The sequence below is a fragment of the Hyla sarda genome, chromosome 7 (assembly GCF_029499605.1).
Source record: "Hyla sarda isolate aHylSar1 chromosome 7, aHylSar1.hap1, whole genome shotgun sequence".
Taxonomy (NCBI): domain Eukaryota; kingdom Metazoa; phylum Chordata; class Amphibia; order Anura; family Hylidae; genus Hyla; species Hyla sarda.
In genome coordinates, this window is record NC_079195.1 from 2,881,132 (window position 1) to 2,901,637 (window position 20,506).

The 20,506-nt window shown below is 49.8% G+C and overlaps 2 protein-coding genes across 6 annotated transcripts in view; one reads left to right on the forward strand and one right to left on the reverse strand.

Annotated features, from left to right (window-relative positions):
- Positions 1-20,506, reverse strand: part of LOC130282620 (high mobility group nucleosome-binding domain-containing protein 5-like) — a 161,832-nt gene that overhangs the window by 69,929 nt on the left and 71,397 nt on the right. The gene's annotated exons all lie outside the window — the stretch shown is intronic.
- LOC130282607 (zinc finger protein 271-like) overlaps positions 4,207-20,506 on the forward strand; it is a 330,526-nt gene continuing 314,226 nt past the window's right edge. The window contains exons 1-5 of one of the 5 annotated variants that reach the window (XM_056531011.1): positions 4,207-4,336; positions 8,084-8,177; positions 10,378-10,569; positions 13,199-13,319; positions 13,412-18,266. In XM_056531011.1, the coding sequence (XP_056386986.1) occupies positions 8,106-8,177; positions 10,378-10,569; positions 13,199-13,319; positions 13,412-15,918 (2,892 nt within the window). In that variant the 5' untranslated portion in view covers positions 4,207-4,336; positions 8,084-8,105 and the 3' untranslated portion in view covers positions 15,919-18,266. Of the gene's footprint in view, positions 4,337-8,083; positions 8,178-10,311; positions 10,570-13,198; positions 13,320-13,411; positions 18,270-20,506 lie in introns of those variants that run through there. The other 4 variants (XM_056531018.1, XM_056531020.1, XM_056531019.1 and 1 more) reach the window with 4 other exon arrangements.

Consider the following 20,506-nt stretch of genomic DNA (forward strand, 5'->3'; position numbering starts at 1 on the left):
TGCCCGGCCTGTACATATATATAGAGCTCACTGATCGGCGCTCATCTGCCCGGCCTGTACATATACACGGCTCACTGATTGGCGCTCATCTGCCCGGCCTGTACATATACACGGCTCACTGATCGGCGCTCATCTGCCCGGCCTGTACATATACGCAGCTCACTGATCGGCGCTCATCTGCCCGGCCTGTACATATACACGGCTCACTGATACACACATATATATATATATATGTATATATATATATACACGGCTCACTGATCGGCGCTCATCAGCCCGGCCTGTACATATACACAGCTCACTGATCGGCGCTCATCTGCCCGGCCTGTACATATACACAGCTCACTGATCGGCGCTCATCTGCCCGGCCTGTACATATATATATATATATACACGGCTCACTGATCGGCGCTCATCTGCCCGGCCTGTACATATACACAGCTCACTGATCGGCGCTCATCTGCCCGGCCTGTACATATATATATATACACGGCTCACTGATCGGCGCTCATCTGCCCGGTCTGTACATATATATACACGGCTCACTGATCGGCGCTCATCTGCCCGGCCTGTACATATACACAGCTCACTGATCGGCGCTCATCTGCCCGGCCTGTACATATACACGGCTCACTGATACATATACATATATACACGGCTCACTGATCGGCGCTCATCAGCCCGGCCTGTACATATACACAGCTCACTGATCGGCGCTCATCTGCCCGGCCTGTACATATACACAGCTCACTGATCGGCGCTCATCTGCCCAGCCTGTACATATACACAGCTCACTGATCGGCGCTCATCTGCCCGGTCTGTACATATATATACACGGCTCACTGATCGGCGCTCATCTGCCCGGCCTGTACATATACACGGCTCACTGATCGGCGCTCATCAGCCCGGCCTGTACATATACACAGCTCACTGATCGGCGCTCATCTGCCCGGCCTGTACATATATATATATATATATATACACGGCTCACTGATCGGCGCTCATCTGCCCGGCCTGTACATATACACAGCTCACTGATCGGCGCTCATCTGCCCGGCCTGTACATATATATATATATACACGGCTCACTGATCGGCGCTCATCTGCCCGGTCTGTACATATATATACACGGCTCACTGATCGGCGCTCATCTGCCCGGCCTGTACATATACACAGCTCACTGATCGGCGCTCATCTGCCCGGCCTGTACATATACACGGCTCACTGATACATATACATATATACACGGCTCACTGATCGGCGCTCATCAGCCCGGCCTGTACATATACACAGCTCACTGATCGGCGCTCATCTGCCCGGCCTGTACATATACACGGCTCACTGATCGGCGCTCATCTGCCCGGCCTGTACATATACACAGCTCACTGATCGGCGCTCATCAGCCCGGCCTGTACATATACACAGCTCACTGATCGGCGCTCATCTGCCCGGCCTGTACATATACACGGCTCACTGATCGGCGCTCATCAGCCCGGCCTGTACATATACACAGCTCACTGATCGGCGCTCATCTGCCCGGCCTGTACATATACACGGCTCACTGATCGGCGCTCATCTGCCCGGCCTGTACATATACACGGCTCACTGATCGGCGCTCATCTGCCCGGCCTGTACATATATATAGAGCTCACTGATCGGCGCTCATCTGCCCGGCCTGTACATATACACAGCTCACTGATCGGCGCTCATCTGCCCGGCCTGTACATATACACGGCTCACTGATCGGCGCTCAACTGCCCGGCCTGTACATATATATAGAGCTCACTGATCGGCGCTCATCTGCCCGGCCTGTACATATACACAGCTCACTGATCGGCGCTCATCTGCCCGGCCTGTACATATATATACACGGCTCACTGATCGGCGCTCATCTGCCCGGCCTGTACATATACACGGCTCACTGATCGGCGCTCATCTGCCCGGCCTGTACATATACACAGCTCACTGATCGGCGCTCATCTGCCCGGCCTGTACATATACACAGCTCACTGATCAGCGCTCATCTGCCCGGCCTGTACATATACACGGCTCACTGATCGGCGCTCATCTGCCCGGCCTGTACATATACACGGCTCACTGATCGGCGCTCATCAGCCCGGCCTGTACATATACACAGCTCACTGATCGGCGCTCATCTGCCCGGCCTGCACATATACACGGCTCACTGATCGGCGCTCATCTGCCCGGCCTGTACATATACACGGCTCACTGATCGGCGCTCATCTGCCCGGCCTGTACATATACACGGCTCACTGATCGGCGCTCATCTACCCGGCCTGTACATATATATAGAGCTCACTGATCGGCGCTCATCTGCCCGGCCTGTACATATACACAGCTCACTGATCGGCGCTCATCTGCCCGGCCTGTACATATACACGGCTCACTGATCGGCGCTCAACTGCCCGGCCTGTACATATATATAGAGCTCACTGATCGGCGCTCATCTGCCCGGCCTGTACATATACACAGCTCACTGATCGGCGCTCATCTGCCCGGTCTGTACATATATATACATATATATATACACGGCTCACTGATCGGCGCTCATCTGCCCGGCCTGTACATATATATACACAGCTCACTGATCGGCGCTCATCTGCCCGGCCTGTACATATACATGGCTCACTGATCGGCGCTCATCAGCCCGGCCTGTACATATACACGGCTCACTGATCGGCGCTCATCTTCCCGGCCTGTACATATACACGGCTCACTGATCGGCGCTCATCTGCCCGGCCTGTACATATACACGGCTCACTGATCGGCGCTCATCTGCCCGGCCTGTACATATACACGGCTCACTGATCGGCGCTCATCTGCCCGGCCTGTACATATATATATATATATATATATATACACGGCTCACTGATCGGCGCTCATCTGCCCGGCCTGTACATATATATAGAGCTCACTGATCAGCGCTCATCTGCCCGGCCTGTACATATATATAGAGCTCACTGATTGGCGCTCATCTGCCCGGCCTGTACATATACACGGCTCACTGATTGGCGCTCATCTGCCCGGCCTGTACATATACGCAGCTCACTGATCGGCGCTCATCTGCCCGGCCTGTACATATACACGGCACACTGATCGGCGCTCATCTGCCCGGCCTGTACATATACACGGCTCACTGATCGGCGCTCATCTGCCCGGCCTGTACATATATATAGAGCTCACTGATCGGCGCTCATCTGCCCGGCCTGTACATATACACGGCTCACTGATCGGCGCTCATCTGCCCGGCCTGTACATATACACAGCTCACTGATCGGCGCTCATCTGCCCGGCCTGTACATATACACGGCACACTGATCGGCGCTCATCTGCCCGGCCTGTACATATACACGGCACACTGATCGGCGCTCATCTGCCCGGCCTGTACATATACACGGCACACTGATCGGCGCTCATCTGCCCGGCCTGTACATATACACGGCTCACTGATCGGCGCTCATCTGTCCAGCCTGTACATATACACAGCTCACTGATCGGCGCTCATCTGCCCGGCCTGTACATATATATAGAGCTCACTGATCGGCGCTCATCTGCCCGGCCTGTACATATACACAGCTCACTGATCGGCGCTCATCTGCCCGGCCTGTACATATACACAGCTCACTGATCGGCGCTCATCTGCCCGGCCTGTACATATACACAGCTCACTGATCGGCGCTCATCTGCCCGGCCTGTACATATACACGGCTCACTGATCGGCGCTCATCTGCCCGGCCTGTACATATATATACAAGGCTCACTGATCGGCGCTCATCTGCCCGGTCTGTACATATATATATATACACGGCTCACTGATCGGCGCTCATCTGCCCGGCCTGTACATATACACAGCTCACTGATCGGCGCTCATCTGCCCGGCCTGTACATATACACAGCTCACTGATCGGCGCTCATCTGCCCGGCCTGTACATATACACGGCACACTGATCGGCGCTCATCTGCCCGGCCTGTACATATACACGGCTCACTGATCGGCGCTCATCTGCCCGGTCTGTACATATATATACACGGCTCACTGATCGGCGCTCATCTGCCCGGCCTGTACATATACACAGCTCACTGATCGGCGCTCTATTACTTCTCCTGCGGGCGGGGCTTTCTCTGCCTCACAACTACATTACCCACAATCCCGCGGGGCTCTGCTCACACTGCTGCTCACCAGCGGCCACTACAGGCAGAGAAGTGCTGCAGCGGATCACACAGAATTAGACGAGTGGAACGCAGGAGCCGGAAGTGGGCCGTGACGTATTTCCGGTAGATGTAATGTATTGGGAGAGCATCAGAGGAGATGCAGGTGAGTCCTGTCTGATGATGTCATCTACATCCCTGCCCGGACACCTCCGAGAACTACAAGTCCCATCATCCTTACGACTGCAACTTCATATATTACATAAATCATCCCCTGAAACCTACAATTCCCATCATCCCCTGAAACCTACAATTCCCATCATCCCCTGACACCTACAACTACAAGTCCCATCATCCTCCTGACCCCTACAACTACAAGTCCCATCATCCCCTGACACCAACAACTACAAGTCCCATCATCCCCTGACACCTACAACTACAAGTCCCATCATCCCCCTGACACCTACAACTACAAGTCCCATCATCCCCCTGACACCTACAACTACAAGTCCCATCATCCCCTGACACCTACAACTACAAGTCCCATCATCCCCTGACACCTACAACTACAAGTCCCATCATCCCCCTGACACCTACAGCTACAAGTCCCATCATCCCCTGACACCTACAACTACAAGTCCAATCATCCCCTGACACCTACAACTACAAGTCCCATCATCCCCTGACACCTACAACTACAAGTCCAATCATCCCCTGACACCTACAACTACAAGTCCCATCATCCTCCTGACACCTACAACTACTAGTCCCATCATCCCCTGACACCAACAACTACAAGTCCCATCATCCCCTGACACCTACAACTACAAGTCCTATCATCCCCTGACACCTACAACTACAAGTCCCATCATCCCCCTGACACCTACAACTACAAGTCCCATCATCCTCCTGACACCTACAACTACAAGTCCCATCATCCTCCTGACACCTACAACTACAAGTCCCATCATCCTCCTGACACCTACAACTACAAGTCCCATCATCCTCCTGACACCTACAACTACAAGTCCCATCATCCCCTGACAGCTACAACTACAAGTCCCATCATCCCCCTGACCCCTACAACTACAAGTCCCATCAACCTCCTGACACCTACAACTACAAGTCCCATCAACCTCCTGACACCTACAACTACAAGTCCCATCATCCCCCTGACACCTACAACTACAAGTCCCATCATCCCCTTGACCCCTACAACTACAAGTCCCATCATCCTCCTGACAGCTACAACTACAAGACCCATCAGCCTCCTGACACCTACAAGACCCATCATCCTCCTGACACCTACAACTACAAGTCCTATCATCCCCTGACAGCTACAACTACAAGTCCCATCATCCTCCTGACACCTACAACTACAAGTCCCATCATCCCCCTGACCCCTACAACTACAAGTCCCATCATCCTCCTGACAGCTACAACTACAAGACCCATCATCCTCCTGACACCTACAACTACAAGTCCTATCATATCCCTGACACCTACAACTACAAGTCCTATCATCCCCCTGACACCTACAACTACAAGTCCCATCATATCCCTGACACCTACAACTACAAGTCCCATCATCCCCCTGACGCTTACAACTACAAGTCCCATCATCCCCTGACACCAACAACTACAAGTCCCATCATCCCCCTGACACCTACAACTACAAGTCCCATCATCCTCCTGACAGCTACAACTACAAGACCATCAGCCTCCTGACACCTACAACTACAAGTCCTATCATCCCCCTGACACCTACAATTACAAGTCCAATCATCCCCCGACTCCAACAACTACAAGTCCCATCATCCTCCTGACACCTACAACTACAAGTCCCATAATCCCACTGACACCTACAACTCCCATCATCCCCTGACACCTACAACTACAAGTCCCATCATCACCCTGACACCTACAACTGCAAGTCCCATCATCCCCCTGACACCTACAAGTCCCATCATCCCCTGACACCTACAACTACAAGTCCCATCATCCCCTGACACCTACAACTACAAGTCCCATCATCCCCTGACACCTACAACTACAAGTCCCATCATCCTCCTGACCCCTACAACTACTAGTCCCATCATCCCCTGACACCTACAACTACAAGTCCCATCATCCCCCTGACACCTACAACTACAAGTCCCATCATCTCCTGACACCTACAACTACAAGTCCCATCATCCCCCTGACACCTACAACTACAAGTCCCATCATCCCCTGACACCTACAACTACAAGTCCCATCATCCCCCTGACACCAACAACTACAAGTCCCATCATCCCCTGACACCAACAACTACAAGTCCCATCATCCCCTGACACCTACAACTACAAGTCCCATCATCCTCCTGACACCTACAACTACAAGTCCCATCATCCCCCTGACACCTACAAGTCCCATCATCCCCTGACACCTACAACTACAAGTCCCATCATCCTCCTGACAACTACACCTACAAGTCCCATCATCCCCTGACAACTACAACTACAAGGCCCATCATCCTCCTGACACCTACAACTACAAGTCCCATCATCCTCTGACAACTACAAGTCCCATCATCCCCTGACAACTACACCTACAAGTCCCATCATCCCCTGACAACTACACCTACAAGTCCCATCATCCCCTGACAACTACACCTACAAGTCCCATCATCCCCTGACAACTACACCTACAAGTCCCATCATCCTCTGACAACTACAACTACAAGTCCCATCATCCTCCTGACAACTACACCTACAAGTCCCATCATCCCCTGAAAACTACACCTACAAGTTCCATCATCCCCCTGACACCTACAACTACAAGTCCCATCATCCCCTGACACCTACAACTACAAGTCCCATCATCCCCTGACACCTACAACTACAAGTCCCATCATCCCCCTGACACCTACAACTACAAGTCCCATCATCCCCTTGACACCTACATCTACAAGTCCCATCATCCTCTGACACCTACAACTACAAGTCCCATCATCCCCTGACACCTACAACTACAAGTCCCATCATCCCCTGACACCTACATCTACAAGTTCCATCATCCCTCTGACACCTACAACTACAAGTCCCATCATCCCTCTGACACCTACAACTACAAGTCCCATCATCCCCTGACACCTACAACTACAAGTCCCATCATCCTCCTGACCCCTACAACTACAAGTCCCATCATCCTCCTGACCCCTACAACTACAAGTCCCATCATCCTCCTGACACCTACAACTACAAGTCCCATCATCCTCCTGACACCTACAACTACAAGTCCCATCATCCCCTGACAGCTACAACTACAAGTCCCATCATCCCCCTGACCCCTACAACTACAAGTCCCATCAACCTCCTGACACCTACAATTACAAGTCCCATCATCCCCTGACACCTACAACTACAAGTCCCATCATCCCTCTGACACCTACAACTACAAATCCCATCATTCTCCTGACACCTACAACTACAAGTCCCATCATCCCCTGACACCTACAACTACAAGTCCCATCATCCTCTGACACCTACAACTACAAGTCCCATCATTCTCCTGACACCTACAACTACAAGTCCAATCATCCCCTGACACCTACAACTACAAGTCCCATCATCTCCTGACACCTACAACTACAAGTCCAATCATCCCCCTGACCCCTACAACTACAAGTCCCATCATCCCCCTGACACCAACAACTACAAGTCCCATCATCCCCCTGACACCAACAACTACAAGTCCCATCATCCTCCTGACACCAACAACTACAAGTCCCATCATCCCCTGACACCTACAACTACAAGTCCCATCATCCCCTGACACCTACAACTACAAGTCCCATCATCCCCCTGACACCTACAGCTACAAGTTTGTAGTTTTGCAACAGCAACCCCCTAATGTTCCATCTTGTTTTTAGTCATACTATAAACCAAGACAAGATGGAGGAGAGTCACATGCAAGAGAAGATACTGAGCCTCACCCTGGAGATCATCTACCTGCTGACCGGAGAGGTGAGGGATTGTGGGAAATGGTCACATGACCTCTTATCTCTAGGGATAATACAGGACATGACCGGAGAGGTGAGGGATTGTGGGAAATGGTCACATGACCTCTTATCTCTAGGGATAATACAGGACATGACCGGAGAGGTGAGGGATTGTGGGAAATGGTCACATGACCTCACTCTTATCTCTAGGGATAATACAGGACATGACCAGAGAGGTGAGGGATTGTGGGAAATGGTCACATGACCTCTTATCTCTAGGGATAATACAGGTCATGACCGGAGAGGTGAGGGATTGTGGGAAATGGTCACATGACCTCACTCTTATCTCTAGGAATAATACAGGACATGACCGGAGAGGTGAGGGATTGTGGGACATGGTCACATGACCTCTTATCTCTAGGGATAATACAGGACATGACCGGAGAGGTGAGGGATTGTGGGAAATGGTCACATGACCTCTTATCTCTAGGGATAATACAGGACATGATCGGAGAGGTGAGGGATTGTGGGAAATGGTCACATGACCTCACTCTTATCTCTAGGGATAATACAGGACATGACCGGAGAGGTGAGGGATTGTGGGAAATGGCCACATGACCTCACTCTTATCTCTAGGAATAATACAGGACATGACCGGAGAGGTGAGGGATTGTGGGAAATGGTCACATGACCTCACTCTTATCTCTAGGGATAATACAGGACATGACCGGAGAGGTGAGGGATTGTGGGAAATGGCCACATGACCTCACTCTTATCTCTAGGGATAATACAGGACATGACCGGAGAGGTGAGGGATTGTGGGAAATGGTCACATGACCTCTTATCTCTAGGGATAATACAGGACATGACCGGAGAGGTGAGGGATTCTGGGAAATGGTCACATGACCTCACTCTTATCTCTAGGGATAATACAGGACATGACCGGAGAGGTGAGGGATTGTGGGAAATGGTCACATGACCTCTTATCTCTAGGGATAATACAGGACATGACCGGAGAGGTGAGGGATTGTGGGAAATGGTCACATGACCTCACTCTTATCTCTAGGGATAATACAGGACATGACCGGAGAGGTGAGGGATTGTGGGAAATGGTCACATGACCTCTTATCTCTAGGGATAATACAGGACATGACCGGAGAGGTGAGGGATTGTGGGAAATGGTCACATGACCTCTTATCTCTAGGGATAATACAGGACATGACCGGAGAGGTGAGGGATTGTGGGAAATGGTCACATGACCTCACTCTTATCTCTAGGAATAATACAGGACATGACCGGAGAGGTGAGGGATTGTGGGAAATGGTCACATGACCTCACTCTTATCTCTAGGGATAATACAGGACATGACCGGAGAGGTGAGGGATTGTGGAAAATGGTCACATGACCTCTTATCTCTAGGGATAATACAGGACATGACCGGAGAGGTGAGGGATTGTGGGAAATGGTCACATGACCTCTTATCTCTAGGGATAATACAGGACATGACCGGAGAGGTGAGGGATTGTGGGAAATGGTCACATGACCTCACTCTTATCTCTAGGGATAATACAGGACATGACCGGAGAGGTGAGGGATTGTGGGAAATGGTCACATGACCTCTTATCTCTAGGAATAATACAGGACATGACCGGAGAGGTGAGGGATTGTGGGAAATGGTCACATGACCTCACTCTTATCTCTAGGGATAATACAGGACATGACCGGAGAGGTGAGGGATTGTGGGAAATGGTCACATGACCTCACTCTTATCTCTAGGGATAATACAGGACATGACCGGAGAGGTGAGGGATTGTGGGAAATGGTCACATGACCTCACTCTTATCTCTAGGGATAATACAGGACATGACCGGAGAGGTGAGGGATTGTGGGAAATGGTCACATGACCTCACTCTTATCTCTAGGAATAATACAGGACATGACCGGAGAGGTGAGGGATTGTGGGAAATGGTCACATGACCTCTTATCTCTAGGGATAATACAGGACATGACCGGAGAGGTGAGGGATTGTGGAAAATGGTCACATGACCTCTTATCTCTAGGGATAATACAGGACATGACCGGAGAGGTGAGGGATTGTGGGAAATGGTCACATGACCTCACTCTTATCTCTAGGGATAATACAGGACATGACCGGAGAGGTGAGGGATTGTGGGAATGTATACACTGTATGTGTACATGTATTTAGTGCCTTCCTCTATACTTAGGATTGCACAGTAGTAAAGAAGACATCTGGAGATTGTGTGGCCCCCAGCAGTCGCCCCCATGTGTCAGCAGGATGGAGCAGGACTCGGGCCTGTATCATGGAGCCTCCACCTCCCTCACCGATACCTGAGAGGACAAAGGAGCAGAAGATCCTAGAACTCATCTACAAGATGGTGGAGATACTGACTGGAGAGGTGACACTGCTGGGACATTATATAGTAATGGAGGGGTCTGGTGATGATTAGAGAGGTGACACTGCTGGGACATTATACAGTAATGGAGGGGTCTGGTGATGACTGGAGAGGTGACACTGCTGGGACATTATACAGTAATGGAGGGGTCTGGTGATGATTAGAGAGGTGACACTGCTGGGACATTATATAGTAATGGAGGGGTCTGGTGATGATTAGAGAGGTGACACTGCTGGGACATTATACAGTAATGGAGGGGTCTGGTGATGACTGAAGAGGTGACACTGCTGGGACATTATACAGTAATGGAGGGGTCTGGTGATGACTGGAGAGGTGACACTGCTGGGACATTATACAGTAATGGAGGGGTCTGGTGATGACTGGAGAGGTGACACTGCTGGGACATTATACAGTAATGGAGGGGTCTGGTGATGACTGGAGAGGTGACACTGCTGGGACATTATACAGTAATGGAGGGGTCTGGTGATGACTGGAGAGGTGACCCTGCTGGGACATTATATAGTAATGGAGGGGTCTGGTGATGATTGGAGAGGTGACACTGCTGGGACATTATACAGTAATGGAGGGGTCTGGTGATGACTGGAGAGGTTACACTGCTGGGACATTATACAGTAATGGAGGGGTCTGGTGATGATTAGAGAGGTTACACTGCTGGGACATTATACAGTAATGGAGGGGTCTGGTGATGACTGGAGAGGTGACACTGCTGGGACATTATACAGTAATGGAGGGGTCTAGTGATGACTGGAGAGGTGACACTGCTGGGACATTATACAGTAATGGAGGGGTCTGGTGATGATTAGAGAGGTGACACTGCTGGGACATTATACAGTAATGGAGGGGTCTGGTGATGATTAGAGAGGTGACACTGCTGGGACATTATACAGTAATGGAGGGGTCTGGTGATGACTGGAGAGGTGACACTGCTGGGACATTATACAGTAATGGAGGGGTCTGGTGATGACTGGAGAGGTGACACTGCTGGGACATAATACAGTAATGGAGGGGTCTGGTGATGAGAGGTGACACTGCTGGACATTATACAGTAATGGAGGGGTCTGGTGATGACTGGAGACTGTATAATGTCCCAGCAGTGTCACCTCTCCAGTCATCATCAGACCCCTCCGTTACTGTATAATGTCCCAGCAGTGTCACCTCTCTAATCATCACCAGACCCCTCCATTACTGTATAATGTCCCAGCAGTGACACCTCTCCAGTCATCACCAGACCCCTACATTACTGTATAATGTCCCAGCAGTGACACCTCTCCAGTCATCAACAGACCCCTCCATTACTGTATAATGTCCCAGCAGTGTCACCTCTCCAGTCATCAACAGACCCCTCCATTACTGTATAATGTCCCAGCAGTGTCACCTCTCCAGTCATCACCAGACCCCTCCATTACTGTATAATGTCCAGTAGTGTCACCTCTCCAGTCATCACCAGACCCCTCCATTACTGTATTATGTCCCAGCATATGGAGGGGTCTGGTGATGATTAGAGAGGTGACACTGCTGGGACATTATACAGTAATGGATGGGTCTGGTGATGACTGGAGAGGTGACACTGCATGGACATTATACAGTAATGGAGGGGTCTGGTGATGACTGGAGAGGTGACACTGCTGGGACATTATACAGTAATGGAGGGGTCTGGTGATGATTAGAGAGGTGACACTGCTGGGACATTATACAGTAATGGAGGGGTCTGGTGATGATTAGAGAGGTGACACTGCTGGGACATTATACAGTAATGGAGGGGTCTGGTGATGACTGGAGAGGTGACACTGCTGGGACATTATACAGTAATGGAGGGGTCTGGTGATGATTAGAGAGGTGACACTGCTGGGACATTATACAGTAATGGAGGGGTCTGGTGATGATTAGAGAGGTGACACTGCTGGGACATTATACAGTAATGGAGGGGTCTGGTGATGACTGGAGAGGTGACACTGCTGGGACATTATACAGTAATGGAGGGGTCTGGTGAGGACTGGAGAAGTGACACTGCTGGGACATTATACAGTAATGGAGGGGTCTGGTGATGATTAGAGAGGTGACCCTGCTGGGACATTATACAGTAATGGAGGGGTCTGGTGATGACTGGAGAGGAGACACTGCTGGGACATTATACAGTAATGGAGGGGTCTGGTGATGACTGGAGAGGTGTCACTGCTGGGACATTATACAGTAATGAAGGGGTCTGGTGATGACTGGAGAGGTGACACTGCTGGACATTATACAGTAATGGAGGGGTCTGGCGATGAGAGGTGACACTGCTGGGACATTATACAGTAATGGAGGGGTCTGGTGATGATTAGAGAGGTGACACTGCTGGGACATGATACAGTAATGGAGGGGTCTGGTGATGATTAGAGAGGTGACACTGCTGGGACATTATACAGTAATGGAAGGGTCTGGTGATGACTGGAGAGGTGACACTGCTGGGACATTATACAGTAATGGAAGGGTCTGGTGATGACTGGAGAGGTGACACTGCTGGGACATTATACAGTAATGGAGGGGTCTGGTGATGATTAGAGAGGTGACACTGCTGGGACATTATACAGTAATGGAGGGGTCTGGTGATGACGGTATCATTGTGTGTCAGGTTCCTATAAGATGTCAGGATGTGGCGGTCTATCTCTCCATGGAGGAGTGGGAGTATGTAGAAGGACACAAGGATCTGTACCCGGACATTATGGAGGACCCCCGGCCCCTCACATCACCTGGTAAAAGACATACTATGAACCACAGAATATAATAGAGAAACTAAACTGAGGTTATTATAATAATTAAATCTTTGTTCTGTATTTACCCCCAGATTTACCTAAACATAATATAAATGATCGGCCACCGATGTTGGTGAATGATGACCCGGTCGGCTGTGATGGGGAAAACCTTAGAAATCCTGACACCTGTTCACTCTCCGATCACGTTCAGCTCCGTCCCGCTCCTAATATAAAACAGGAAATGACCTCATCTGAAGAACCCAACACAGGTCATACACAGCAATATTTACCTTCTCGTATTAAAGGGGACCCTGACTCCCAGCAGGAGAGAAGGGTCCTGGACCCCATCATCTTAACACTCACAAACTATAATCATTACCCATCTGCTCATGGTGTGAAGGAAGCGTTCATTATGGGGGATGGAGGAAACTTCACTGATACTTACGCGTTATCGCATCATACACAACAGTATCCTCCTCCTAATATAAAGGAGGAACCAGCTTTGCAGGAACCTACAGACTCTGGTATTTATACCCCCACAGATCATTCACAACTATACTCATCTGGTCATCTTATGGGGGAACAAGTCGCCTCACCTGACAAAGATCCTATGGATGCCAATAGACCTGCAGATCATAGAAGTCAACATCCAACTATTAAGGAGGAACCCGCCTCATGTGATGGAGGTTACGTTACAGACTGTGATAGGTATACACAACATCCAACCATTAAGGAGGAACCCACCTCATGTGATGGAGGTTACGTTACAGACTGTGATAGGTATACACAACATCCAACCATTAAGGAGGAACCCACCTCATGTGATGGAGGTTACGTTACAGACTGTGATAGGTATACACAACATCCAACCATTAAGGAGGAACCCACCTCATGTGATGGAGGTTACGTTACAGACTGTGATAGGTATACACAACATCCAACTATTAAGGAGGAACCCACCTCATGTGATGGAGGTTACGTTACAGACTGTGATAGGTATACACAACATCCAACTATTAAGGAGGAACCCGCCTCATGTTCCACAGGAAATTCCACAGCCACTAAGCTTTACTCCCCAGATTGTTCTCCTCAGTCTCCATCTGTTCCTTCTATAAAGGAACCAGTTACATGTGAACGAAGAAACTTCTGGGGACCCATCGATCATACACAACAACACCCGTCTACCCAACCTATAGAGGAGGCACTGTCACCTGATCAAGAAGACCGGACAGGTCCTAATAGTTATACACCCAGCGATCACACATGGCAGCACCCGTCTACACATCTGGTGGAGGAACCCAATCCCACAGACTCTGACCTTTGTTTATCCACCAATGGACTGGTCTCCTTTACAGATAAAAACCTATATAATAATTATGGCTACATCTTCACAGAACATACGTATACGCATCTGTATAGAAATAAAATTAATCACAGGGCCGGAGGTTTTGTAGAACATTTTATGGGTTCCCTGCCTCACATCTTTGGAGTGTCCGCCGTGGTGGAAGGCTTTTCTCCCGAAGCGCGTCTTGCAGAAATTCAGTATATTTCCAACCACGTCCGATCTGCAGACTGGGGCTCGACAAAGGCCAACCAACACAACGTATTCCTGTCAAAATGTATAGAATACGAAAAACATTTCTGTAAGGTGTCCCGGGCCAGGATCTGTGGGACCCACCTCACCGAGTGGTCATTTACCTGCTCCGAATGTCAGAACTGTCTCAACGCCACCTTAAAGCTCATGAGACAAAATCTGAAACCTCGAGAAGGAAAGGAGAAGTCTAAGACCTCACCGGCCGAAGCACAAGCAGAGGAGAAGGATTTTGGGTGTCTGGATTGTGGCAAACATTTTCCCAAGAAACGTTACCTTCTCACGCACAGGAGAGTCCACTCCAGAGAGAACCCTTTCCATTGTCCTGCATGTGGTCAGAGTTTTGAGAGCCAGGAGGGTTTCGCGAACCATCAGAAGAATCCCTTGTGTGAACGGCCGTTTTCTTGTTCCGAATGCGGGAAGCGATTCAAAAGTCGATACAATTCGGAATATCACAAAAAAACTCACATGGAAAACAAAAAGTATCTGTGTCCGGTGTGCGGGAAAAGCTTCCGGAAACAATCTTGTTTTATTGTCCATGAGCGGACTCACACCGGGGAGAAACCGTACGCCTGTCCTGAATGTGGACGCTGCTTCAGCCAGAACGCGTCACTCATCTCCCACCAGAGACTCCACACCGGGGAAAAGCCGTTCGCATGTACGGAGTGCGGACGGAACTTCACCCAACGGATCAGCCTTGTGGTGCATCAGAGGGTTCACTCTGGAGATCGACCTTATAAGTGTCAGGAGTGCGGGAAAGGCTTCACTCAACGCATTGGGCTGGTCCAACATCAGAGAAGACACACGGGGGAGAAGCCATATACATGTTCAGAGTGTGGAAAGTCCTTTACGCTCCATGATAGTCTCGTAAAACACCTGCGGACCCACACCGGGGAGAAACCATACGTCTGTGCAGAGTGCGGCAAACGCTTCTGCCAGAGCTCACAGCTCACGGCCCATAGACGCTTTCACCACGCCGCCACACACAACACTGGAGACAATGTGTAGTATTAGTGCTGATACAGTGTAACCTCTATAAAAGACCACTTCTTTGAGAAGACAACCCCCTTATCCAGACCAGAGTTCGTGAGACAGATTTTCAGTCCACCACACTTTATGCATGGCTGTCAGTTTCTTTAAAGGGATACTCCCATGCCCCAGCTTTCTGAACATCCGGTTCAGAAGGCTTGGAGCAGCGGCCGTAGCCACGCCTTCGATGACCTCACGCCACCCCCCCCCTCCATTGTTGTATATGGGAGGGGGCGTAACGACCGTCACGCCCCCTCCCATAGACATCAATGGAGGGGGCATGGCGTGACGTCGCGACCACTGCTCTAAGCCTTCTGAACCCGATGTTCAGAAGGCTGGGGTACGGGAGTACCCCTTTAAGAAGACCACCTGCACAGAAGACTATTTTTCAATGCAGTTTTTGGTGGTCTTCTCAAAGTGGTTTAACTGTTTAAATCCAGCTAGAGAAGGAACGTGAGGAAAGGGCCATTGATTTCTTCCACTCTTTTTTATTTATTTTTGGGTGTTTTTCTGCCTTCACAGTGTTATTTCTTATCATATTGAGGATGTTAGTGTAGGAGGACATGTCGGCTGACTTGATGATTTTTGGCACACAGTTTATCACGGCTTAATTTTTTTTTTGACATGGTCAGAAAAGTTGTAAAAATTTCAGAGAAAAATGAAAGACCTCTTATATACAATATATCCAGAAGGTTTTCACCCTTATCACTATGTATTATGTATCCAGAAAGTCTTCATCCCCATCACTATATGAAATGTATCCACAAAGTCTTCACACCTGGTCACTATATACAATGCACCCAGAAAGTCTTCACACCTGGTCACTATATACAATGTATCCAGAAAGTCTTCACCCCCGATCACTATATACAATGTATACAGAAAGTCTTCACCCCCGTTCACTATATACAATGTATCCAGAAAGTCTTCACCCCCGTTCACTATATACAATGTATCCAGAAAGTCTTCACCCCTGATCACTATATACAATGTATCCAGAAAGTCTTCACCCCCGTTCACTATATGAAATATATCCAGAAAGTCTTCACCCCCCCCCCCCCCCCGATCACTTCTTTCACATTTTGTTCTGTTGCTCCTTGTTTCCCACCATTCTGCCCTTAATCCCACGTAATGACCATAAAGTGATCGCACAATGTTACAAATCTTTGTTGAGAAGGAAAAACTAGAATCTTACAATGACATTAGTATTCATACCCTTTACTATTACATGTGACCTAAGTATTCATACCTTTACTCAGGACTCAGGTGAAGCCCCTTTGGCATTGATTCCAGCCTCCAGTCTTCTTGGGGATTTTCGGTCATTCTCTGCAGATCCTCTCAGCTCTGTCAGGTTGGATGGGGACCATCGGTTGAAGCCATTAATAGGACTCTCCAGAAATGTCCCATTGAGTTTGGGCTCTGGCTGGGCCACTCTAGGACATTCACAGAATTGTTCGTAAGCCGCTCCAGTGTTGTCCTGGCCGTGTGCTTAGGGTCATTGTCTTCTTGTCACTGTAGGGATGGTATTGGGCAGGTGATGGGCAGTGCCTGGTTTCCCCCAGACATTATGCTGCCCCCACCATGATCACTGTAAGGATGGTATTGGGCAGGTGATGGGCAGTGCCTGGTTTCCTCCAGACATGATGCAGCCCCCACCATGATCACTGTAGGGATGGTATTGGGCAAGTGATGGGCAGTGCCTTGTTTCCCCCAGACATGATGTTGCCCCACCATGATCACTGTAGGGATGGTATTGGGCAGGTGATGGGCGGTGCCTGGTTTCCCCCAGACATGATGCTGCCCCCCACCATGATCACTGTATGGATGTTATTGGGCAGGTGATGGGCAGTGCCTGGTTTCCTCCAGACATGATGCTGCCCCCACCATGATCACTGTAGGGATGGTATTGGGCAGGTGATGGGCAGTACCTGGTTTCCTGCAGACATGATGCTGCCCCCACCATGATCACTGTAGGGATGGTATTGGGCAGGTGATGGGCAGTGCCTGGTTTCCTCCAGACATTATGCTGCCCCCCCCCCATGATCACTGTAGGGATGGTATTGGGCAGGTGATGGGCAGTGCTTGGTTTCCTCTAGACATTATGCTGCCCCCCACCATGATCACTGTAGGGAATGATATTGGGCAGGTGATGGGCAGTACCTGGTTTCCCCCACCATGATCACTGTAGAGATGGTGATGGGCAGTGCCTGGTTTCCTCCAGACATGATGCTGCCCCCCCCCCAATGATCACTGTAGGGATGGTAGTGGGCAGGTTATGGGCAGTGCCTGGTTTCACCCAGACATGATGCTACCCCCCCCCATGATCACTGTAGGGATGGTATTGGGCAGGTGATGGGCAGTGCCTGGTTTCCCCCAGACATGATGCTACCCCCCCCCCCCCCATGATCACTGTAGGGATGGTATTGGGCAGGTGATGGGCAGTGCCTGGTTTCCCCCAGACATGATGCTACCCCCCCCCCCCCCCATGATCACTGTAGGGATGGTATTGGGCAGGTGATGGGCAGTGCCTGGTTTCCCCCAGACATGATGCTACCCCCCCCCCCCCCCCATGATCACTGTAGGGATGGTGTTGGGTAGGTGATGGGCAGTGCCTGGTTTCTTCCAATGCTTTTCTGTAATCTCCGGCGTCTTTCATGTGTTATTCCTGTGGAGACTTCTTTCCCCCATAAAGCCCAGATTGTGGAGGCTGCAGTGATGGCTCTGGACCTTCTGGACCTTTCCCATATAAGTACACGGGATCTTTGGAGCTCAGTGACCATTGGGTTCTCGGTCTCCTCTCTTACAAAGACCCTTCTCCCCCGGATACTTAGTTTGGTGGGCGGCAGCTCTAGGAAGGGTCCTGGTTGTTCCTTCTTCCATGTAAGAATTATGGAGGCTGCTGAGCTATCAGGAATTTCCATTGCAGCAGAAAAGTTTTTGTCTCTTTCCCAGATCTGTGGCTCCACACAATCCTGTTTCTTTTCTCTACAGGCAGTTTTTTCCTCCTCTGTTTTCTCTGATATACATTTTCAGCTGTGAGACCTTATATAGACAGGGCTGTGTCTGAGCTCTACAGGCAGTTCTTCCTCCTCATGGTGTTTGCTCTGATATACATTATATACACAGGACTGTGTCTTGTCCAGTCAGATGAATTTACCTCAGGTGATTCCAATCAAGGAGGAGAAACATGTCAGAGATGATCCATAGAAATGGGAGGAGCCATAGCTAATTAGCATGTGTCATAGTACAGGGTCTAAACTTGCCTGTTTAGGTTGCGTTGTAAAATAATCCCATTTTTTTTATAACCCTTTCACATCTGTTTTCACCCGTCTGCGCTCATTTTCCGTTTTTTTGTGATGGGAGAACAGACGGTGCTTGCTGCATTTTTTCCCCCGTCACAAAAACAAGAAAAAAAATGGATATAGTAAATTTAACATTGACATCTTTAATGTCATCCGTTTTTTGATCCGTCCGAGTATCTTCAGGGAAATTATTATTTTTTTAGTTAATTTACCGAACAATAACAGATCCAAACAGATAACATCCATTTGCATCCGTTCTCGTCCGTTTTTTTTAAAGTCCGTTTTTATTTTTGACGGGGGAAGAACGGGACGGGTCTAGACGTGTGAACGCAGCCTACGGGAAATTTTGGAAGCTTAAGATTTTTATTTCTAATTAAGGTGAAACATTTCAGACATTCTGTTTTACATTCTCTTTATAGGGTGTTGAGGGCAGAACGATGGGAAAACTTAGTTTATTTTTTTTTTTGTTTTTTTTAGCACAAGGACGGAAGATTTTTCGAATTGATTTTTATATCCGAACCCAACAATTGTCTCAGAACCAGTTGAGTTCTCGGTCACATGGAGCCTATCTGCAAGGTATTTCACGCTGCGGATACACCGAGGGCAGTCACAAGAGTGAGCTCCCTCCTGCGGCTTGGTAGCTCTGTGCATCTGCTCTTGAATGCCGGCGTTCCCATATTTCATGCTGTGGATGCAGGAGGGAGCTCGCTCTTGTGACTACGCTCGGTGCGACTACAGCGTGAAATATGGGAAACCTGCCGGCATTCGTGAGCGGACGCACAGAGCTACCAGGCCGCAGGAGGGAGGGAGCTCCTCTGACCACCTTCGGTGCATCCACCATGTATTTCACATGTGCTCGCGATGTGTGAGCCTACCCTGAGGGAGAGAAGGATCGGCATATCCTTTATGGTCTTGGAAATAGAAGTGGCCACCATGATTGTATGTGGGGGGCAGAGGAGGGGTACCTGTGGGCCTGACAGCGATCACCTGACAGGAACTACCAGGCCGCATGAGGGAGCTCGCTCTTGTGACTGCCCTCGGTGCGTCCGCAGTGTGAAATATGGTAAACCCGCTGCCAGTCATAAGCGGACACACACAGCTACCAGGCCGCAGGAGGGAGCTCGCTCTTGTGACTGCCCTCGGCATCCGCAGCGTGAAATATGGGAAACCTGACGGCAGTCATGAGCGGACGCACAGTGCTACCAGGCCGCAGGAGGGAGCTCGCTCTTGTGACTGCACTCGGTGCATCCGCAGCGTGAAATATG